Raw genomic sequence first — 24,743 nt, 5'->3', positions numbered from 1 at the left:
ATTGCTAAGAGCTAGAGGTGAAAGGCAGAAATGAAGAGAAAGAGAGGGGTTTTCATAGTTCCTTTTATGGTTATGGATTAATTAAGTGAGGGGCGGAGGCACACGCTAGGGCTGCTCGATTAGGGCAAAAATCATAATCATGATTATTTTGGTCATGAGTGGCCCATATGACCAAAACTTTATATGAGTAATTTATTTAACGATAATGATATATATCAAGCATGTATTTGCTGGAAATAAGGTTATGATATTTAAATTTTAGATTCACAATTTAAATTTAAATTTAAAAACATTTAAATTTTTAGATTCACAATTCTCAATACCAATTTCAATACTGAAAAAAAGAAAAAGCAAAGCACAGAAAAAAGCAAAGTAGAAAAATTAGGACATACAATAAAAAAAGATGCAAATGAAAGATATTCAAGAAAGTATCAACAGGCTACTATAAATTGAATAATCAAATGTAAAATAAAACGGCATAGTCTTCACTATAATAAAACTTTTTTTTAAAATTCTTGTTAAAGTTACAGTACTAAAATCATTCAGTCAAGAGCAGTAAGTGATTTTCTCTGTCTTTTGTTGTTTGATTAGCATTAATGACATGGGCGTCAGCAGGTTTATTAGGCTGCTGTCACTAAGACCGAATGCACAGATCCAATATATTGATATTGAAATACATACATTTTTCTCCCAATGGTTTACGCTTAAAGGTGAACTAAGTAACTTTTTTACCTTAACCGAACAGCTTTGGAGTCATTGTAATGGTTATATTACTGATTTCGGGTTGAATGGTGGTCGTCTCGCACCCCCCTGGTGCCTGTGAGCCGCAAAACCACCCTTGCAACTTTGGGCCGGCGGGCCGCCGGCCTCAGTGTTAGGAAGTATCGTGTGATATCAGGTCTCGCGAGGTAACGAATTGCTTTACGGCACTGCACGCGTACACGCCCCCATCCATCCAGAATCCGGCTAGCTATAAGAACAAGGTAACGCTAGATATTGAGTTCTTCAAGTTTTCGTAATGGCTGAACATGTAAAAAAGAAGCAGAAAGCTAGGAAATCTTTGTCAGAGGACCAAATAAAGAGGTAACGGGAGACTGACCAAGCGTGAAGTCAGACTAGAGTTAATATTGGACCGGCTTTTTCAGAATGGAGAGAACTGAAAGAAACCGAAGCCTGCAAAACCGATGCTGACCTGGCCTTCTTGCTGTTGCACTTTTATCTTTAGAATAAACTGTGTGTTTAATGTTTGTATTTCTTGTAATTGTGACCACTGGATGTTTGCTATTGTCTGTTTAGGTTTGTATTATGGTCGCTGTCTGTTACGGGCTTACTAGTACGCTAGATACTTAGATGTTAGCATTTTCATTAGTAAACAAACATGTTTGTTTTCTGTAGTGTTTTGTCCAATCCTCTATCAGGTTTTATTTGTGTTACTGTCTGAGATTGCCTATAAATCGATATGAATCTTAAAATTATGCTTTAGTTTAGCTTGCCGTCTGCCTCAGAATTCGTTATGTTGCATGTTACACATTCTCTGATGTTACCGTGCTGACTATATAAACCGACACGAGAGGTGCTTGCTAGCAATGCAACTTATGAAATTTCAAACCAAGTCAGATCACCGTCAAAATTATAAAAGAATGTAACGTAACATTTATTTTGATAATGCATAATATCATTATGTAGCTATAGCTATAGGCTAAACTAAAAATAAATAAATAGCGGAAATCTTATAGTATTGTTTTTCGCCATAATGTTACTGATTACGTTTGGCAACACTATAAAAATATACACTATCTCCACTATACAAATATACACTATCTCAACATTTATATGATATTCTTCTGAGAATCATACATACTTCAGTTGACATGGCTCCGTTTGTTCGCCGGCTTCTCTGAAAACAAATGCACATGGCCTGACCTGAGCGTGATGGGAGGGGGGAGAGTTGACCATGGAGTTGACAACGAGTTTACGACAGGTTTCTCAAATATATATATACTCCGAAACTGTAGGGGGAACTCGAGAGAGAAACCTGCGAGAAAACAGCACAGAAATTGCCAGTCTTACTGAGCGCTGCTTTAATGATGCCTTTACTACGTTGCTGGAACTTTTAAGTGGTAGTTGCAAAGACTGTCAATGGAGGGACAGATCTCAGATTTCATTAAAAAGATCTTTATATGTGTTACGAAGACGAATGAAGCTCTTGCTGGTTTTGAACGACATGAGGGTGAGTAATTAATGACAGAATTTTCATTTTTGGGTGAATAACTGACTGTTTTTTGAACCTGGGATTTTGATATACATTTGCATGTATTTAACCATTTAGGCACACACCCGAAGCTCAAAGTTCACCTTTGCACACAGAAAGCTATAACGCGTCACAGGTCGAGTTATTTTAATGAATGTTATATGATTTTACCGATATGCACAATCATTTTATTTTAAAGGGGTCATATAATGGTACATGCACTTTTACAAGTTGATTGTACTGAAATGTGTGTTGGCAGTGCCTGTACACAACCATCATAAAATGATAAAAATCCATCCAGTGTTTTTTTTTTATTATCTTCTTTTATGTTTCCCCCCAACTCAAATCAAGCTGTTCGATTTTGTGACATCACAAAATCTACGCCCCTCCCACGATAGTTGATTGACAGGAGCGTTTCAACACAGCCCCGCCCTCGCTCATGAGTGAGCTGTCAATCATAGCCCGCGCGGACCGGCACGTCATTGTAGATAGTTGGAGCACTGAGTAGAATAGCGTCTAAGCGATTGTGGTGTTCTGTTCTTGGGTGTAATAACGAAAACAGAAGTCATGTTGATGTTCCTAAATCCGAACCGCTGAAGACGAGGTGGCTGAGTTTGTTTTCGAAGGGAATATTCCCCACGATCAACGTCAATGCTTTCATGTTTGCGCGAATCATTTCACCACACTGCTTTACAAACGAGGGTCAGTATAAAGCTGGTTTTGCTAAGAAGCTGCTCCTGAAAAAAGGATCGGTACCAACTATTCGTGTTCCTGCTGCACCTCCAGAAAAACTGAAGTGAATGTAACATTTTATTAAGTTTTATATTAATCTTTATATTAATCTTTGCAAATCGCTTGCACACTTCACGATGAATACAGCTATTTTTACACTCAGGGTACATTACGGCATGTTTTCTATGTACGACGTTCTTAATATAATTCATAATCCCACGTTTATAATGAACAACGCGTTATGGTTATTGTGTTGGCGTACACAGAACAGAGGGGCGGGGTGAGCAAAGCTCATTATCATTTAAAGACACATGCACTTAAACGGCGTGCTGAAAACAGAGCTGTTTTTGACCAGGTAAAACGAGTGTTTTCTTACAATACTAATGAGAATTTTTAATTAAAGTATATTACAAACTTTTAATTTAGACCCTAAAGAATCATATTAGCTGTACAAAAATGGCATTATATGACCCCTCTAATTATCCTATTTTCATAATTGTTGGAAGTCTAAATCGATTCGAAATCAATTTCCATTAATCACACAACCCTAGTGCACACTAACAAAAAAAAATTATGGTAATTTGCACAGTAGGATTTCTATTGCACATTTGCATGTAATGTTGATGATATCATGATGTCACCATGTTGTCAGTTAGCCTTATCAGAGTGGACTTTAAATGGGCCGTGCCGGGCTAATAGCACCGGGCCCAAAATCTGCTGCGTTTCTACTGTCGGGCCAGAAGCTCTGCAGAGCTTCATTAAAACACGCCCAGTAACACGTCTCTCTGGAACCACGTCACACTAACCCATCTTTTCACCAACAAATGGAAGTTTTATAAGGAAACTAATAAGAAAGAAATCACTGGAAATAGCGAGATCGCAAACAAACATGATAAAAGCGACCATTTGCTGGCATTTTTGTTGTTTACTTTAATATTTAAAACCCAAGAGTCGAAATTTTACCACATTTACAATAAAAAGTGATACATTGACCATAATGAATTAATTTGGGTAAAAATTGCACATTAGTCACTCAGAAATAAAGTGGTTTACCATTAGTTCTATTTCACAAAAGAAAGAGGACACACTTCTGTTTATTTGGTATAGGACATTTAGAAATAATGATAATTTCTACAAATATGCCACAAAAAATAAGACCTGATGAGCTTTAGCACTCTCTCCCAGTACAGTTATATTTTCATTCAGAGAAACAGAGGAAGCTCCCGAAAAAAAAAGTTGCTTTATTTTATGATAGTCCGGTATAAAGAGACGAGACGTAGGCTACAGACAGATAAAATAAAAACATGATTGTGATAGCCTTTATGATTTGTCTGATTTCTTCAAGCGTTCATATTAACCATGTTTACTATGGTAATGGTTAGCATGCATAGTCTTTAGCATCGCGTATAAATATTTCTACCTTATATGGTAATAAGTTGGCCCCGAGTAAGCCCCGAGCAAGCCCCGAGCAAGCCCCGAACAAGCCCCGGAAGTGACAGTGGACACGTGACTGGCCCTGGCACGCATTTGCATGCCTGGCTCTGGCCCGACAGTGGAAACACGGCTACTGAGCTCGTCAGACGGGTGCAGAGGGGCTCTGCACGTGTCACAATCACAAAGCAACATTTATATCAACGTCACAGAAATTTGCACAAATTTGCTCTTTTAATATTTCGTCTGATGGCCTGAAATCAGCTGTGAGCACGCCGGTGTGTCAGGCTGCCTGCGTCTGAATCTGCTTGCTTGCAGAGCAAGGATTTAGCTCATTCCACTGCTGGGCTGTTCGACGGCGAAAAGGCTTTCTTGCAGAAGAGTCAACGCAATGTGTGAAGATCGTCGCTGAAGGAGAATAAATCTGAATCGGCTAGATGAGCTGCTTATATAGGCTGATGCCCCGCCCCCTTTGGCAGCCTCTGCACTCGTTTTGGTGGGATGCGTCCCGATTGGCTCACGCAGATACGCCACATCACCATAGATGTGTGCAGTTCCCACTACTCAGCCAATAGGCCTTTATCACAGTGCGCGTGACGTCACTTCCAATGGCGAGTAGTAGCGTAAATCGAGTTCCGGTCGAGTCTGTAGCAATGGCGGTGGCGCGAAGGTTTTCAATATCACTGCGGGATCTTCCCCAAATCACCAACGTTTACACGATTCTGGAAAATCTTTCACAAATGAAAGTATCCAAATTTGAGAAGGGATATAAATTCTTCTTTGAAAACTACATCTTCAATTATGAAGGTAAGTGTCATTTTAACGTTTGTTTATTCTCTCGAAATGGCTAACATGCTACCTAGCTGGCTAAACCATGATTGCCTTACAAATACGCAAACCGATACAATTTTCATGTAAAAAACGATTTTTATTTTGCTGTGATATGGTAGTGTGATTATAATGCTGTTTTTGTGCAATACAGTATCTGATGTTGTAGATAGTGAGGTGATTATCAGGGCACAGTGTTACCGGTCCATGAGGAAAAACAAAGAGCCACACTCTCTTCAGGTTACCTGTTCATGTTTCAGAACTTTAGTTAGGTCCAGTTCGAGGACACAAATTTGATTGTGTTTATAGTTGCTACGGTTGTAGCGGGTTAAACTGCAGTTGCAGTTTGTTTGAAAAAGTGTTCAAATGAAAATTGTTAGACTGCTGTTGCACTAATGTTTTATTTATTTAGATTTCATTTAAAGTCGACGGGAATCCTCCTGTCATCAGTACTTTTTGCTGTTCCTGTGTGGCTGGGAAAGAGCTATGCAACCATTTGGTTGGCTTGCTGTTTCAGAGTGCACACTACAGCATGATGAAACTAAAGACGGTACCACCCACTATAACCAGCACAAGCACTCTACTGACTTGGCACAGGCCCAGGACTCAGGTATAGTAAACAGCTATTAACTATTTTATGCATGAATTATGACAATCTCAGACAGTATTTTTGTCCTATGTGTTTTCATTGCTTCAAGGACATGAAAAAACAAGTTTTGACTTTCTAGCTGTCCACTGCTGCAAACTCTATTTTATTTAGAAAAATTAAGCTTTCAAAGTTTATAAACATGCTCTCAATAATAACATCATTTTTATTTTTTAACAGGGAATCCTGAAGCAGTGGATCGATTACTTGTGAGGAAGCCAAAAACCTCTAGCAGAAGTGGTATTAAGTCCACTCTTTACAGGGCCTACACAGGTGATTACATTTACATTATTTTATGTCTAGCAAAAAGATGTACAAATTAAAGGAATTTTAAAAGTAATATTTCTATTCTCTTTTTTTTTTTTTGCTTTGCTTTTAGGTCCCCTTCCCAATAATAATCTGCTTTCTTCTGTGGAGTCTTTAAGAAGTGTCAGGCCTCAGCCACTGATCTGCAAGGTTCTGCATGGCTTGTCGGAGATGAATCTGGTGGAGTCTAAGTTTGGCCTGGTACCCAAAGGTTATTTGCTGTCCTATCAGTGCCCTGCTGAGTCATCAAGGGATGCTGTCAAACATGCAGAAGCCCCTGCTTTCCCTACGCTTCCTCTGGATGGGTATACATTTGAAGGAAGATTTAAATTTGTCCCGAATTTCCATGATATGTTGTTCTTAGAAAGCTTGGCAGTCACTCAAGAACTAAGCACAATAATTGAAAAAGACACGGGACCAGTCACAGTCTGCTCTATGGAACCAAATGCGTACACCACGCATTACATCCAGTAGATTCTGTGAGGTGTGTCATGTCAGAGGAGAGTCGACTAGCCAGGCACTAACTGTCCGAATCATCAGAGGGGTTCGTCAGACTTCTGCAATGAAGCGTGGACTGGATCTTGAGCCTGAAGTGCTATTTCAGTACTCTGGTATGATGAATGTCAATGTTTTACAGTGTGGGTTTGTTATACATCCTGATGTGCCACACCTTGGCACAAGCCCTGATGGCAGAGTCTACGACCCTACTGAGAACCCTCCCTTTGGACTTGCAGAGGTAAAATGTCCTGACGTTGATGACATTTCTCAGGTGACACACATAAAAGTTGTCAACGGTCAAGCTAAGTTAAAGGAAAGCCAAAAATAGCAAAAATAGCAAAAATACTACTGGCAAGTTCAGGGACAGCTTGCAGTAACAGGACTGAGTTGGTGTGACTTTATAACAAATACCAAAATAGACATAACCATTCAGCACATCTGGAGAGATGAGAGTTTAATTGTCTTAATGAGGGACAAAGTAGACATTTTTTCTTTAATACATACATGAATGTGTATTTTAACTCTAGGAGTTGTTAAACTAATACTGGGGGTGATTGATTGTTTGTTTATTGTTAAAGGTCAAGGTCACCCAAAAATGAAATGCAATAATTTACTCACCCTCGTGCCATCCTAGATGTACATGATGCACAATATACATATATATACATGATATATGAATATAGATCATATATAGAGATTTTATATCTTATTTATCTATCTATCTATCTATCTATCTATATATATATATATATATATATATATATATATATATATATATATATATATATGTATATGTGTGTGTGTATATATATATATATATATATATATATATATATACAGTGAGGAAAATAAGTATTTGAACACCCTGCTATTTTGCAAGTTCTCCCACTTGGAAATCATGGAGGGGTCTGAAATTGTCATCGTAGGTACATGTCCACTGTGAGAGACATAATCAAAAAAAAAAAATCAAGAAATCAAGAAATCACAAAATATGATTTTTTAACTATTTATTTGTATGATACAGCTGCAAATAAGTATTTGAACACCTGTCTATCAGCTAGAATTCTGACCCTCAAAGACCTGTTAGTCTGCCTTTAAAATGTCCACCTCCACTCCATTTATTATCCTAAATTAGATGCACCTGTTTGAGGTCGTTAGCTGCATAAAGACACCTCTCCACCCCATACAATCAGTAAGAATCCAACTACTAACATGGCCAAGACCAAAGAGCTGTCCAAAGACACTAGAGACAAAATTGTACACCTCCACAAGGCTGGAAAGGGCTACGGGGAAATTGCCAAGCAGCTTGGTGAAAAAAGGTCCTCTTTTGGAGCAATCATTAGAAAATGGAAGAAGCTAAACATGACTGTCAATCTCCCTCGGACTGGGGCTCCATGCAAGATCTCACCTCGTGGGGTCTCAATGATCCTAAGAAAGGTGAGAAATCAGCCCAGAACTACACGGGAGGAGCTGGTCAATGACCTGAAAAGAGCTGGGACCACCGTTTCCAAGGTTACTGTTGGTAATACACTAAGACGTCATGGTTTGAAATCATGCATGGCACGGAAGGTTCCCCTGGTTAAACCAGCACATGTCATGGCCCGTCTTAAGTTTGCCAATGACCATTTGGATGATCCAGAGGAGTCATGGGAGAAAGTCATGTGGTCAGATGAGACCAAAATAGAACTTTTTGGTCATAATTCCACTAAACGTGTTTGGAGGAAGAAGAATGATGAGTACCATCCCAAGAACACCATCCCTACTGTGAAGCATGGGGGTGGTAGCATCATGCTTTGGGGGTGTTTTTCTGCACATGGGACAGGGCGACTGCACTGTATTAAGGAAAGGATGACCGGGGCCATGTATTGCGAGATTTTGGGGAACAACCTCCTTCCCTCAGTTAGAGCATTGAAGATGGGTCGAGGCTGGGTCTTCCAACATGACAATGACCCGAAGCACACAGCCAGGATAACCAAGGAGTGGCTCTGTAAGAAGCATATCGAGGTTCTGGCGTGGCCTAGCCAGTCTCCAGACCTAAACCCAATAGAGAATCTTTGGAGGGAGCTCAAACTACGTGTTTCTCAGCGACAGCCCAGAAACCTGACTGATCTAGAGAAGATCTGTGTGGAGGAGTGGGCCAAAAGTCCTTTAACATTGATTTTCTCAGGTGTTCAAATACTTATTTGCAGCTGTATAATACAAATAAATAGTTAAAAAATCATACATTGTGATTTCTGGATTTTTTTTTCTAGATTATGTCTCTCACAGTGGACATGCACCTACGATGACAATTTCAGACCCCTCCATGATTTGATAAAATAGCAGGGTGTTCAAATACTTATTTTCCTCACTATATATATATATATATATATATATATATATATATATATATATATATATATATATATATGTGTGTATATATGTATGTGTATATATATATTATGGCATAAATGTCATTTTCGGGTAAACTACTCTTAAAGGTTCTTCAAATGTCTATTTTGGTTGAGCATCTGTTTGTCTTAAATGTTTAATAGTGCCTATTCATAACTAAGTTCACTGTAAATTGTTAATGAATAAATGAGAAATAGTAACAACTGAGAAATTGTAACAACTTTTTAATTGTCACAATGCAGTCAATACATATGTAAAAAAAAGTGGTGCAATAAAAAACAATTAATTCCAATTTTTAAGTTTGCAACTTTCAAGCTCATTTACTAAAAACATATTGCAACATTAAATGCAAGTTTTCACAATTCAATATTTTTGTACAAATTAAACTATAAAACAGACATTTGATTGGTGGCAAATTAAATCATGTTTCTTTTCTGTATAAACGTTCTATACAACATCATCATTTGCATCAAGTGGGCCTTGGTAATTAGCCATTAAACAGCAGTTTGCCCATATTTGGTTCACTGTGCCTGTCAGGGTAAGAGGAATGGTAGAGTCCCAGATGTGGTTTTCTTTGATTCGCCGAATGACTCTTTCCACCACAATCCTTAGACGGGCTATTGATTGTGTACGTTTCGTCTCCTCTTTTGTAAATTGGGCTGCTCTTTTGAATGGAGGGAAAACAAGCCTGGCTCCCACATTCTCAAGCAGTCGCTCTATGGTAAAGCTTTTATCTGCCATACAACAGTCTCCAGGATCGAGCAGCCAACCAAGCCTTTGAAGGTAGGGTAGTTTTTGTAATGGGAAAACATCTCCGACTGTAGTGTAATAGTCGAGTCCCAAAATAGATAAATAGCCCTGGATAAGATGCAGTAGGCATTTTTGAGGAAAAGTACTTCAAGTATTGTTTCTATATGATTTTTAGGTGCTGAATCCATTTCTGCCGTATAACAAGTTGTAAACATCACTGTTTTGGCATAAACAATAAAAACAAAATGGCTGCCAAAAAAAAAAAAAGCATTTATTGCAGTTTAAACATTAGAACTAAACTATGCATTCTCAGAATATTTAAACATGTAAACAATGAAAAAACAACATTAACATGAAAGGGACAGTTTTTAATGGCTGCTGAAATTATACCAAGGTACACTGGGAAGCATATATCAGTGGAAATATAAAATTATGCCCAGCCCGAAGGGGGGGACTTGGAATACACATGACCCCAGGGGGCTGCATATTGAGAATCACTGGGGTGTCCAGCCGCAGGTGGAATATTTCAAACCCAGGGGTGGCAAGGTGGCTTGCCGAGGGAAAGACACATGCTCAGAGAGGCTTACAGTGGAATACACACGTAGGGGTCGCCCAGAGGCCGTGTTAGGTGTCGCCCAGCCTGCAGCTCTACAGATGTCTGTTAGCGAGGCGCCATGCGCTAGAGCCCAAGAGGATGCCACACTCTGGGTGGAGTGGGCCGTCACACCAAGGGGGCATGGTCGACCTTGCTGCTGGTAAGCCAAAGCAATGGCGTCCACTATCCAGTGAGACAACCTTTGCTTGGAGAGAGCCTTTCCCTTCAGCTTCCCACCATGACAGACAAAGAGCTGGTCTGAAGTCCAGAAACACTGCGTTCTGTCTACATAAGCACGGAGGGCGCGTACTGGACAGAGCAGTGCCAAGGCTGGGTCTGCCTCCTCCGAGGGCAGCACTTGCAGGTTCACCACCTGGTCTCGAAAGGGTGTGGTGGGAACCTTGGGCACATATCCAGGCTGGGGTCTCAGGATCACGTAAGAGTCCAAATTCCAGGCACGCTTCGTCAACCGAAAATTCCTGCAGGTCCCCTACCCTCTTGATGGAGGCCAATGCAACCAGGAGCACTGTCTTCATTGACAGGAACTTAAGCTCCACTGATTGCAGACGCTCAAAGGGAGCACTCTGCAGAGCAGTTAAAACCACTGAGAGGTCCCAAGAGGGAACGAGAGGAGGGCGAGGAGGATTCAGTCTCCTCGCTCCTCTCAGGAGCCTGATGATCAGGTCATGCTTTCCAATGGACTTACCTTCAACTGCGTCGTGATGTGCGGCAATGGCGGCACCATACACTTTCAGGGTGGAGGGAGACAGCCTTCGCTCCAACCCTTCTTGCAGGAAGGAAAGCACGACACTGATCAGGCCTTTCGTGGGTTCTTGAAGTTTAGAAGAACACCAGTTGACAAAGAGGTTCCACTTCAATGCATAGGCATGTCTCGTGGACGATGCTCTAGCGGAAGTGATGGTAGCCACCACCGCTGGTGGTAGGGTACTCAAACCTGCCTCGTCCCGTCCAGGAACCACACATGGAGGTTTCAAAGATCGGGACGAGGGTGCCATAGGGTGCCCCATCCCTGAGAAAGCAGGTTCTTTCTCAGAGGAATTGGCCAGGGAGGTGCTGTTGCGAGGAGTACTAGTTCTGGGAACCAGGTGTGGTTGTGCCAATACGGGGCAACCAAAATGACCTGCTCCTCGTCCTGAAACGCATACTTGCAGAGGCCCCGTGGCCAGCTGTGCGCCAGTGCATCCGTGCCGAGCGTGCCCTTGGTCAGAGAATAAAACAGGTCACAGTGGGACGAGTCGTGGGAGGCAAACACATCTACCCAGCGTCCCCGAACTGATCCCAAATCAGCTGAACCGACTGGGGATGGAGTCTCCATTCTCCAGCGAGAGGCCGAAACAGAGACAGATCGGCTGCACGGTTCAGGTCTCCCGGGATATAAATGGCTCGAAGCGACCTCAGATGCTTCTGACTCCATATGAGGAGATGGCGGGCGAGTTGCGACATAAGGCGGGAGCGCAGACCACCTTGTCGGTTGATGTACGCTACTGTCGTGGTATTGTCTGATCGGACTAATATGTGCTGACCCCTGAGCAACGCACAGAAGCGGTGCAGGGCGAGACGTACAGCCTGCAACTCAAGGCAATTGACATGCCAAAGGCGCTAGGGTCTTGTCCAGGAGTCCGCGGCAGCATGTCCATTGCACATGGCGCCCCAGCCCATTGTGGAGGCATCTGTTGATACAACAACATGCCAGGAAACTCGTTCTATGGGCACTCCAGCCCATAGAAAACTGAGGCTCGTCCACGGGGTGAAGGTCTGACGGCAGGTCGAAGTCACTGGGACTCGGAGCGTGCCGTGTTGCCATCCCCACCTCGGGACTTGATCACGAAGCCAAAGCTGAAGCGGTCTCATATGAAGCAAACCGAGCTGCGTTACTGCGGCTGCGGATGCCATATGCCCCAGGAGCCTCTGAAATAGTTTCAGTGGAACCGCACTCTTGCCCTCGAACTGACGAAGGCAAGTCAGCAGTGACTGCGCACACTCGCTCGTAAGCTGCGCGCACATGGCGACCGAGTCGATTTCCATACCGAGAAAAGAGATCCTCTGCACGGAGCAGAGTTTGCTCTTCTCCCAGTTGACCCGAAGGCCCAGACAAGCTAGGTGCCGGAGCACTAGGTCCCTGTGTTCGCAAACCTTGTCTCGAGAGGGAGCTAGGATCAGCCAGTCGTCGAGATAGTGCAGGATGTGAACCCCGTGTTCCCGAAGAGGAACAAGGGCTGCCTCGACAACCTTCGTGAAGACGTGAGGAGACAGGGCTAGCCCAAAAGGGAGAACCGCGTACTGGTATGCCTGCCCCTCGAATTATATTTTTGATTTGATTTGATTTATTAGACAGTAAAAAATAAATGCATAACATGAAGTCATCACAGTGACATTATACATTAGTCAGAACTGTCGAGGATAACACAAGTTAAGTTAAAAACTTGTTAAAAACTTATTTCCATTGTGGTCCTCGTTGTAGTCTGATAAAGATGGTCAGGCAAGCTACAGATGACTAAGGTACCTTGTACATTCAACCACATCCAAAATAAAAATAAAATAAACAAATACATACACTTCAATAATAAATATTCCTTAAGATCACATAACAAAAAAAAAAAAAAAATCTAATTAGCATTTAGCAACCATTCACCACATGCTCTATTAAAACAATGATCTGACTGGCTTAACTTAATCTCAACTGGGAGTTTATTCCATTCCATTGCTGCCGTGTACAAGAAGGTGTTTTGCCCAGAACAGCTCTTAAATCTACAAGGAACAATGTCTGTGGCACTACCTCTAGTTGAATAGCTATGAGAGTTCCTAATAAGCTTAAAATAATCTTTAAAATACTTTGGCTCATTCCTATACAAAATCTTTCGTGTCAATCTCAGTTTCAACTGTCTCACCCTGTTTTCAATCGTCAACCATATATATATATATATATATATATATATATACACATACTGGTATGCCTCATTTGCATATGTAAACATGACATTTCAGAAAACTTGTAATACTTATGTAAGTGGAAAACTGGAAAGGTTTTATGGTGATATCTATAACTTAAAAATGTTACCCTATCCACCTGTAGTGTTTCGGCTGTGAATAATGCACCTATTGTTTCGATAACAATTACAAGAAAATGGGACCCTTATTTCAATGTTATATGGTGGATCCTTATTCAGGAGACATTGAACTTTCTAAAAATGTGGTATAACAACTTTTCCTCAAAAATGCCTACAGGGTTACACAATCTTGAAGATTCGGACCTGACTATAAGTGCTGAGGGGTTTTCACATCTGATCTCAGTACAGTCCAAAATAACACGGACATCTGGGAAGTGCTCCTTAAATTTTGCTGGCATGGTTGCTCTGACTTGCTCTTTGGTCATCCAAATAGGCAAGGACCCCAAAACAAGGTACAGAAAATTTGCCCATGTTATGATAACTCGACTGACCGTTGTTGTACTCACATTGAAGATATCTGCCAAGACCTTCTCTCGTAGACCTGCAGACACGCGGCAGCAATAAAGGAAAAGCTCATCAATAAGCTGAAGCTTTCTGTTAGGGCTTGGTCCTGGAACCGTCTCTAGACCATGTCTCTGTGCCTTAGACCAGTACAAAAGGTTCGATGCTGATGGTTCTATTGATGCCCAGAAAATTCTGAAAACCTTCTCTGAGGGAAAGCGTGTGTAAAATCGGAAGTCGTCATCCGAGAGACAAAATCGATTTATTTGAATGCAGGAGACAGACAAAGCTCTCACTTCTGCCTCCAACTCTCTAATTCTCTCTGCTGCAGCATCCAATAGATCTGGACACGGAGGTGTTGAGTAGTCATGGTCTGTAAGTGGGACGGGTCCGTAATAGACAACAGGTTGTTCATCACTGACCTCAGATTCACTGCAATGTTGGCGCTTTGACGTTATCTTATCCAGTACATTGGGTCGTTTTTGGCGAACACTCCCCCAGTTGTTCCATTCAAACCTGGACGGTATAACTCCACGTTTCAAGCATTTACGATCGGCTGTTGACGAGTAGTCAGATTCTGTGAAGTGTTGCCCGCAAACGTACGTACTCCCTTTTAAAACTGCAAAACTTTTGCCTTCATCCCGCCGAATAGAATGAATCCACATTTTCTTAACTTTTTCATCAGTTGGAAAAGAATGAAAACTGAGATACGGCTGTTTAGTAGAACTATTACAACATTTAGGAACGCAACAACAATTCCTCGCTGTGCTCGCCGCCATTGCTACAGACTAGACCGGAAGTCGGTTTACGCTACTACTCGCCCTTGGAAGTGACGTCACGCGCACTGTGATAAAGGCCTATAGGCCTTTATCTCATTTCCTGGTTTCGGAACGTTCGAAATCGCCAAGTAGTGTACTCGCACTTCCGGTGGTTACTTAGTTTCAACTTTAGATGAAAAGTAGGTCAGTAAACTTAAATAAAATCGCGATATAGACCAGTGTCAGTCAATATTAAACCGCATAAAGACCATTTAAATAGGAATCATGCATGTTCTGTGTGTCTCTGTGAATGAATGGCACAGACGTGCTGTTTCATTTTATGTTTTTTTTGTAAAAGAAAGTTTTTAATACTATTGGAAATTGTTAATTGCTTTTAGTTAGCAATTCCCCAAAACGTATGAAACAAAATAAATAACTTCCAACGTGACCGGGACTAAGTTTGTCTAACCTAATAGACCTATTTTCAGGCGCTGCGTCATATCATTGCGCCTGCTGACTCATGGTACGGCAGCAACGTTTCTTGATTATTACGCAGGAATGAGAGTATAGTTCCTAGCCATATCAGCCTAGAAAATCGCAACTTTACATTTTCCGTCGGTCTTAGTACACGATGTAACTACAGAAGAGTCAAGTTTTAAATAGGAAAAATATCGAAACTCTTTGGTCATTTTTTTTGAGAGAGATGCTAATGGTCATGTCCGATTCAATGATCTATGCTAAGCTATGCTAAAAGTGGTACTGCCAGACCCGGAGTTCGGCTGAATGGATTCGAAAACGGTAAAACTCAACTGTTTAACTCTGGGGGAGTTGTAAAATGAGCCTATTTCCAAAAAAAGTGGAGTATCCCTTTAAGGCAGCAACTTTTTTTATTAATTTTTTTATTTACAGTGTTCACCCTGTATATGGATGATACATTGTATGGCCTTTTCTGTGATTGACCAGTTTGTTGTAATTGTTTCAGTTATTTACTGAATTGAATACATTTATTTAATATTTAAAGGTGTTAACTTTAATCTTACGCTGCAAAATGATAACGTACAAAGGATTCGATTCATCACAATTATTTAATGAACGAAGCACACAAAAAATGCATGACAAAGCCCTAAAACTGACAATTAATCGTCATAACCGCAATTATTTTTTAGACAATTAATCATCAGTCAAATGTCATAATCGTGACAGGCCTACAGCGTCAGTTGCATGTTATTCACAAATTCTCTCCTTTGGCCTCATGGGAGTGTAAAGTGTACATTATATTCACACTTTAGATTCTTTCCGGAAGCAGAAGGTAATCTACTTTTTCCCTGCTCTTTTATGAGTACTGTGAATTTGGACTTACTACTACTTTTGTCACATGGTGTTTTTCGCCTATATAGCAGGGAAGTATGCGATTTCAGATGCAGTCTATAGACAGTTGTCACTTTGTTCATTAATGAATCAGCAGATTTGAAAGAATCAGTTAAAAGAATGATTCTATGATTCACTTTTTTACAAATTGCTACCACTAGGGGGGCAAAATCTTCCAAAATTAAAATGTGCTGATATTTCTCGTTGAGGTGAAAAGCTGTCTCGCAATATCAGCATATTAAAACATTTAAAAATCCTAGCATATTGCTATTGTGAAATCACAAACGATTGGGTTAAATAGATAGTGTATGCCTTGCAGGTTTCAGAGTGAAGTGCAATGCTTTAAATTATTTACATGTGTATGCAGGTTACATGTTTCTCAGAGTGGCTCCATTCACAGTAAATGCTGCTTCACATTAATTCAGTCTCTGCATGTGCTGGTTGTTTGGGTTTCCAATAACGTGCATTTGGGAATGCATAATGTCTGATGAGCTTTGTGTTTCATAGCGAAGTTTTGTACTGGTATTGCTTGCGTTCATGGAGCATCTAAGCAGCTAACAAAGTCCATCTCTACACATGCTGTGAGTTTGAGTTGCGTATAATGTTCATCTGGGAATGTTGTATGCGTCATTTCAACAGATTTGTAATGTTAATGTAATTCACTCATAAACCTACACTAACACAGACAGGAGAATACATCAATATGTTTCTAAATGTGTACTTTGTGATTTCAAAATAAAAGTTTAAACCCTCGCACTGAGCTTGCATGTTTTAATGTTTACATGTTCTTTTAAACTGCTTGCCGTTTTAAAGTTTACTTTCCGCAAAAGTTCGCTCCGGCTGGTAAACACCTTCAAACTCCCATTGGTCTGTGGCGATTACATAATAAGTGTGGCTCTGAGGCTCCCATATCTTTTTGGAAATCTATCTTCTGTTCAGTTCGTCAAGGTCAGACGTCCCATTCTAATTTCAAGACACTGACACTTATTTTCATGGTTAATACAGTAAAGCTGCTGCTTTAAAGCAATCTATTGTATAAAGTGCTATATAAATAAGCAAGACGTTACTGGAGTGCTGAATTGCAGAGCTGGTGCAAACGTATTTACATCGCTATGATCAGATGCTTTCTAACCTGCTGGTTTCTCAGCACTGGCATTTGTGTCCTATTTTTGTTGTTTATAGGAAGAGTGCAGCATATATTTACATATTCATCTAAATGCTGCTGTCATCAATGTGGGTGGCTTTGGGATGTCCGCTAAACAGCATACCGCTGCAAACATATTTTTAAAACTTCTTTTTACCCCCTAAGTGAAAAACAAAAAAGAACTGAAGACGCCTTTTCAGTGCTGTGAAAGCAAATCCACTTTAGATCACTTCAAAAGGATTAGGAGGTGAATAGATATGGTAAAACTGACGCCATCGTTACTGTTCGTATCACTGAGTATCAAGTAGTGTGGAAGATCCAGAGCTGAAATTCAGCCATGGTAATAGACATTTACTTTACAACACGCACTGTAAGCAGCCAACCAATCACAACAGACTGGGCCGTCTGACCAAATAGAGCAGAGTAGGCTCTCGGAAAGGAGGGGTTTAGAGAAACTGAATGTTTGAATGAATCGTTTTCAGACTCTTTGAGAAATTAAGTAAAGTGCAACGTATATTTTGAGAAAATTATGTTTTTTGACCTTGGATGCATGTATTGTAGGAGACCTCTTAAACAAAATTGGGAACATTTAAAATTGCATAATAAGGGCATTTAAAGGTAAATAGACACAGAAGAACCACCACCAGTCTCAAGTGCTTGTGGAAGATATTTGTCTTTAGCAGTTTCTTGAAAGTTGTGATGGTCTCAGCAAATCGGGTGAAGATTGGGAGCTAAACATTTGTTACACTCTGTGATAAAAGTTTGGGTGGACTTCCTGTTTCACCATATGTGCTGCATAATCTTTTCTCAGAACTAACTTCAACTTCAAACTTTTTTTTCATAATTTTTCCTCAGTGACAAACTGCTGAGGCAGTCATTTTTAGTGGATGTATGAAGACAGTTTTTTCAAGAAATGTGCACAATGACAGAATCAAAGAACAAGTTTAAATCTTAGATTTCAAACCCTGGTGCACTTTTCCCTTCCGGTCATGTCAGATTAATGTCATATCCATTGTGTACTTTTAGTGTTACTTGTTTTTTTTACCTGTTTAATCCCAGGGAATCTAAATGATTAGTTTAATTATCTTAAAATTAATTTCTAAACATAAGCATACCTATTCACAATGTTGTATTTTAAATTGTTTTCCAGGGTAACCAGGGTTCCCGATGTGCGCATGCGTGTGTGTAAATACATGAGTAAAGAGTTTATCTGTTCAAGCTCTGGTGTGGAACTAAACTTCTTGTTAAATAACTAAACTACTCCAACATAACACACACTTGCACAGGGAAACACTAAGCATATTTAAATAAGACTGCTGAAAATAATACAATGACACAATCTTACCGATTTCTGTGCGTTTCTTTTGTAGAATGTCGGATCAGCATAAGTGATCTCTTCTTCACGGGTCTCAGCTGTAATAATAGATTAAATAAACGTAATCAGTGAATGCATTTTCATCATATAATTACAATTATACTTATTAATTAAAATAATTATATATTTCTACCGATATATTTCAGCAGTAGGTAACACTTGCCCTGTTGGTCTGTTGCTCTGTGTTTCCTGCAGATGAAGAAGAGACCGACTGAAGCCACAAGCAACAGAAATCCAGCAGCAGCAGCAGAAATTGGCACTATCAGATAGTGTGGGCCAGAAGAACCTGAAGAAGGACTTGAAGAAGGACCTGATGAAGGACCTGAAGTAGAATGTGAAGTAGGACGTGAAGTAGAGGGCGGGTCTGGTGTTGTAACGGCTGAAGAGGGACAGTTATTAGTGTGAGTGAATGAGAAAGGAAAGTAGTAAATATGTAACAAACTGTTACTATGAAACATCTGTACTATGAAAGTTTAGGCCAATTGCAAGATATCAGTCAGTGAGAGTTTATTAAAAAAGTATAATGAACTTATGATAGAGCTGCACAATTAGTTGTTATAGGATTGTAATCTCGATTCGAACACCCATGCAATCTCATTCCTATATTACAGCAGTTCGGCTCTGTCTATTAAACCCTTGACAAGGACATTTACAGCAAACATTCAGATCAGCGTTCTAACCCAGAGAGAGCAGTTGTCATGTATTGGCAAGAAACAGCTCCACAAACAGTCTTTTCAACCCCACAGTATCATTATTTATTGATGCTTCAGATCAAGTTTGTATCGACTATATCAGTTTGCCAGGTGGCAACAAGTGATTGTTAACATGTGTTTGTTATTGAACCATTAATTCAGGAGATTTGTTCAAAAATGCTGATTCATTCAGTAATGACAAGTCTTTGGGTGTGTCTCTATAAGCTCCTTAGTTCATTAGGGCACTGATCAGAGAGTCTGCCATTTTAAGGGCTGTCTCAATCACAAAATCGGTAAGACTTTACAATAAGGTTTGTTAGTTAACATTAGTTAACTACATTAGTTAACTTTAACTAATTATGAACTGCACGTATGCATAATTTATTAATCTCTGTTAATGTTAATTTAACATTTACCTGACGCATTGGGTAGGTTGGTGAAGAGTTTGAGAGACAGTGGGCCAGTCCAGTCACTAATTCGCTAAAAAATCATTACCGTCTTCAACTGTTTACTCCGGCACCAATATCTTAGTGCAAGGGATTGGCATGGAATGTCTAAGTTTACCATTACATGACTTGTACCTCACGCCAGACTTGGTCACTTGGCCCTGTAACACTCCAGATGAGTTTGCTCACATCTACCAGTTGATGGTGTAGATGTTATCCTAGGGTACGATTCTGCCGGTGGAGATGTTTTTCTTAGACCCTTGGTAATTAGAGAAACAACTCAAAATGATAGTTTGTTGCTTAAGGAAAAGTTTCCTGCTGCCTTTCCTGTATGCACAGTTACGCGTACCTAAATAAAGAAGTTGGGAGATTGTTGGATAATTGTTTTCTCTGAGAGCTTCTTGGTTGACTCAGAGGATCATAACATGACGCCAGAGACGGCAAATGTTACGAAATAATGCGAGGTAGATTATGTACCTGAACTGAAGACTGTTTTGGGAGTGGGCAGGGAACAATTGGCTACTGCTCAGACAACAGACCCATCTTTAGCAAGCTGTATTGAGTCTGTTGCAAATCTCAAAAGAAAACCTCATAATAAGGTACTTAAAGTAGGCCTACTTTTTGGAAGGGGGAGTTTTATTGCGGAGATGGAAATCCATTGCTCGTTCTTCCCTCAACGAAGTTCATCAAATCGTTCTGCCTCAACAGAAAAGAGAGCCTATACTGAAAATCACTCATGATCATGCATGTTACTTTATTATCATATTTTGTTTCCCTTTGTTGCCTCCCCTCCAGACCCTTAGACTGGGAGGGGAACGTAAGAGACAGGAACACAATGATATTACTGCTGACACTCTCACATACCATCATTTGACTTTATTAACCATTATCAGTCCAAAAATAAAAGTATACAGAAAATCAATTTAAATAATAAATCAAATAAATAGGCTACAAGGATAAACGACACAATATAGGCCTACAAACGTGTTCACTTATATTGTATAATATCAAATGTTTGTTTGTTTGTTTGTATATTTATATTCTTACTGACTGTTTAAATGTATTTTGCCCATGATTAAACTAGATTGTTTTAAAATATATGAATACATTTTAACTTGTTTGGATTCAGTTGATCAGCAGTTTCTTGCCATGCAGCCGTTCTCTCTGGTTTTGTTTATAGCAGCTGTACATTTGTTTGTTATTAGTAGAACATTAGAATATAACAATCTAACAACAATATAACAATATAAAAAAATAATAAAAAAGCACAGACTACATTTTTACTGGTAAGATGAACACATTAATTCATCTGAGCTAAGTAATTAGGCTTATATTAGCATACACTTCATAAAAATACAATTTCTTGTAGTTTTATAATTATACGTAAGGCACTTAATGTCCAACAATAATTTTTTAGCAAAATGTATATTTTAGTCAGAATTAGTGCGCTCCTACTCTGTTTGGTACACAGCAGCGCTCGTTTACTGTGTGAACTCCGAGACTTGCATAAGCCTCGTCCACTCATGACAGCAAAATGTAAATATCTGCATGACTTTCTAACATTTACTGATAGAGAATATACCTTAGAAATGTAAGTTATGCACTGAGGAAAACACTGTCTCAAATGCAGTAAACAGCACAAAATATATCACCTTTTAGGGCTGCTTAACCCTTATGTGCTGTTGGGGATGTTTTCATCCACTATGGGGTATTTTTGAGTCTAAATTTTTCCATAACTTTTTCTGTGTTTCAGCAAATGGAATGATTTTTGGTGACAAATCTTATTTTGACACATATTTTGGGAAAATGCTTTGAAATTTTTCAAAAACTCAACAGTACACTGTGGGCAAATTTACTACCCTTTCGTTATGTTTCGTGGCTGAAAACAGCCACTACTTTAAACTGCTGTAAAAATGTATCAGATAAATATTTGTTTCAATTTATTTTGCATGAATCTATTAATCAACCTCAGTCCTGCTCAAAAATATTAAATGTTTAAAAAAATTCAGGATTTTAACTCTTTAATTGCCAAATTCGTAAATGATGTCACTGATTTGGGAAAAAAAAACAAAATTACTCATTTTCAATATAAAATGTGATTGTGGACTGGATTTTTTTTTACCTTTTATCACAGTCTTGGACATGTCAAAGATTAGAAACAACATTGGTTTTGATGCATTGTTAGTTTTTGTGCAGCATCAGATTTTAACTTTTTCTCCCTCATTTACTGTTCGTGGCTGTTTTTGCCCCCTTGACTTCCATTATAACCACATTTTTTTGATTGCAAAGCCATGACACCATATAATCATGCATTTTTGATTGTTGGTGGTTTTCCCTGTTGGGAAGAGGTAAAATTTGTAATTTTTACTGTTGATAACCAGGTGGAACCATTAACCCTTTAGATAGGCCTGGGCAAAAAAAAAGCTTAGTTTCTGGCTTTTACATGGAGTTATATGGAGTTTATAAGGAGTATAATAGCATAATAAAGTAAGTGTGTGTGTGTGTGTGTGTGTGTGTGTGTGTGTGTGTGTGTGTGTGTGTGTGTGTGTGTGTGTGTGTGTGTGTGTGTGTGTGTGTGTGTGTGTGTGTGTGTGTGTGTGTGAACTCACCTTGATGCGTCTGAGAAAATCAAAATATGCACCTCAGCTCTCAGAACTACATGGAGTAAACAAAAACAAAGTAAGTGTATTTATGCATCTGCTGCCTTTTGATGGTGAGAAATGCAGACTAAACAAAAACAAAGCAAGTGGATTTAAACGCGTGCTACAAGCGTGCTGGTCATTTGATGGTGAGAAGAGCAGCAAGCAACATGAGAAAGGGCTTGACTTGTAGTGAAGTTTTAGAGATGATTATGCATCCTGACCCTTCCAGCGAGCTGCAGGAAGTATCGTCTTCTCCCTCTGACACCACAGACTCAGGAGAGTCAGATCCTGATTTGGATGTGGCACCCTCATCATCCTCTCTAGCTTCCACTGAAGGCGTGGAGGATTTGGAGGATCCTGGATCTGGGTGGATTGGGAGAAACGGCGAAGTGTGGTTTTCCACTAACGCGGAGACAACTCCCTTTCTTCATCCTGCCAGAGGCATGACTCCAGGGCCGACGCGCTATGCCATCACAAAGCATAGTCATACATGTTTGTATGACTGTACAAACATGTATGTGTTGACGCAAGTCATGCTGACAATGAGGTCAATCATCTCCTCCGTAAAAAACAGATTGAACACGGAATCCATGTTCTGGACCCTTACGAAGGCATAGCGCGTCGGCCCTGGAGTCACGCCTCTGGCAGGATGAAGAAAGGGAGTTGTCTCCGCGTTAGTGGAAAACCACACTTCGCCGTTTCTCCCAATCCACCCAGATCCAGGATCCTCCGAATCCTCCTCGCCTTCAGTGGAAGCTAGAGAGGATGATGAGGGTGCCACATCCAAATCAGGATCTGACTCTCCTGAGTCTGTGGTGTCAGAGGGAGAAGACGATACTTCCTGCAGCTCGCTGGAAGGGTCAGGCTGCATAATCATCTCTAAAACTTCACTACAAGTCAAGCCCTTTCTCATGTTGCTTGCTGCTCTTCTCACCATCAAATGACCAGCAGGCTTGCATGCACGCGATTAAATCCACTTGCTTTGTTTTTGTTTAGTCTGCATTTCTCACCATCAAAAGGCAGCAGATGCATAAATATGTCACAGGTCGGGATGGGCCAAGCCGGACTGCGCCCACCCCTGAACCAGGACCACCCTGAGGAGCGTGTCAGAGACGAGACGGAGACGGAATTTAAAGGAATAACAGTTCTTTTTATTAAAGTTAAAAGTAATTTGAATAACCTAAAACTAAATCTTCCTTTCTTCTTCTTCCCAGGAATCGAGGCAATGCAGTAGTCTCCGGGGCCCACTCCCACGCCGGTGCAAGGTTCACAGTGGCCTGTGATGGACCGGTGGGTTTCCACAGGTGAGTATGTGGTCGGGGCTGTTCCTCTTCCCACACTGATGCAGGGTTCACAGGGACCTACGACGGACAGGTGAATTTCCACAGGTGAGTAGACGGTCGGGGCCTTTCCTCTTCCCACGCCGATGTAGGGTTCACAATGGTATGCGAGGGACAGGTGAGTTTCCACAAGTGAGTAGATGGTCAGGGCTCTTCCTCTTCTCACACCGGTGCAAGGTTCGCAGTGGCCTGTGAGGGACAGGTGAGTCTTCACAGGCGGGTCGGTGGTCAAACGGGATGCGGTTGTCTCACCCCGACAGCCTGGACAAGCTTCCTCGGGGACGAACAGAATGGCGACTTCAAGCAGCGTGCACAGTTCTCACATTCACTCTCTTGAGATGTCCACTTTTCACTATGCGGGCAGACTGACAGGTGCACAGTGAGCTCAGGTCAAACCGGTGGGCGGGGCTTTGGCGAAGGATAGCAGAATCAACACTGCGGGTAGAGTGTGCAATTCTCACGTGTGTTGCAGGAAGATGGACACTTCACACTAGACAGGTGGGCTCTGGAGCTGCAGCAGACTCGAAGTCCACAGGCTAAGCGGGCCTTCTTATGGACAGGCAGTATCGACACTGGGAGCAGAGGATACAGGTTTCACGTGTGTTACCGGGAGATGAACACTTTACATCAGACAGGTGGGCTATAAGGCTGCAGCAGGCTCGAAGCCAACAGGCGGAACAAAGCTTCTTCTAAGACAGACAGAGTCAATACTTTAAGCAGAGGGTGCAGTCCTCACATGCAATACAGAGGGATGAACACTTCGCACCAGACAGGTGGGCTATGGGGCTGCAGCAGACTCAAAGTCGCGGGCTGAGCTGAGCTTCTCCAGGACAGACAGAATCAACTTCAACAGTAGTATACAGTTCTCACGTGTGTTGCAGGGGGCAGATAACTTCACACCATGCAGATGGGCTTGGGGTTGTAGCAGACTCAAAGTCGCAGGCTGAGCGGAGCCTCTCTAAGACAGACAGAATCAACTTCAACAGCAGTATACAGTTCTCACGTGTGTTGCAGGGGACAGATAACTTCACACCGTGCAGGTGGGCTTAGGGCTGCAGCAGACTCAAAGTCAACAGGCTG

At 40.8% G+C, this 24,743-nt stretch overlaps 3 protein-coding genes across 11 annotated transcripts in view; 2 read left to right on the top strand and 1 right to left on the bottom strand.

Annotated features, from left to right (window-relative positions):
• LOC308701935 (uncharacterized protein) overlaps window positions 1–24,743 on the top strand; it is a 166,878-nt gene that overhangs the window by 35,812 nt on the left and 106,323 nt on the right. The gene's annotated exons all lie outside the window — the stretch shown is intronic.
• The window catches only part of LOC308701953 (uncharacterized protein), a 116,914-nt gene that overhangs the window by 22,700 nt on the left and 69,471 nt on the right, over window positions 1–24,743 (bottom strand). For 5 of the 9 annotated variants that reach the window (XM_081384446.1, XM_081384445.1, XM_081384442.1 and 2 more), the window contains 2 exons: window positions 18,707–18,922; window positions 18,514–18,581 (listed from right to left, as the gene is read on the bottom strand). In XM_081384446.1, the coding sequence (XP_081240572.1) occupies window positions 18,514–18,581; window positions 18,707–18,922 (284 nt within the window). Of the gene's footprint in view, window positions 1–18,513; window positions 18,582–18,706; window positions 18,923–20,299; window positions 20,378–24,743 lie in introns of all 9 variants that reach the window. The other 4 variants (XR_014031538.1, XR_014031539.1, XM_081384447.1 and 1 more) reach the window with 2 other exon arrangements.
• The window catches only part of LOC308701960 (uncharacterized protein), a 92,407-nt gene that overhangs the window by 25,693 nt on the left and 41,971 nt on the right, over window positions 1–24,743 (top strand). The window contains exon 2 of the mRNA XM_081384461.1: window positions 18,739–18,944. The gene's annotated coding sequence lies outside the window, so the exon portion shown is untranslated. The remainder of the gene's footprint in view (window positions 1–18,738; window positions 18,945–24,743) is intronic.

This window comes from Scardinius erythrophthalmus (assembly GCF_964197995.2).
Source record: "Scardinius erythrophthalmus genome assembly, chromosome: 14".
Taxonomy (NCBI): domain Eukaryota; kingdom Metazoa; phylum Chordata; class Actinopteri; order Cypriniformes; family Leuciscidae; genus Scardinius; species Scardinius erythrophthalmus.
This window is presented reverse-complemented; position numbering and strand designations above follow the sequence as displayed.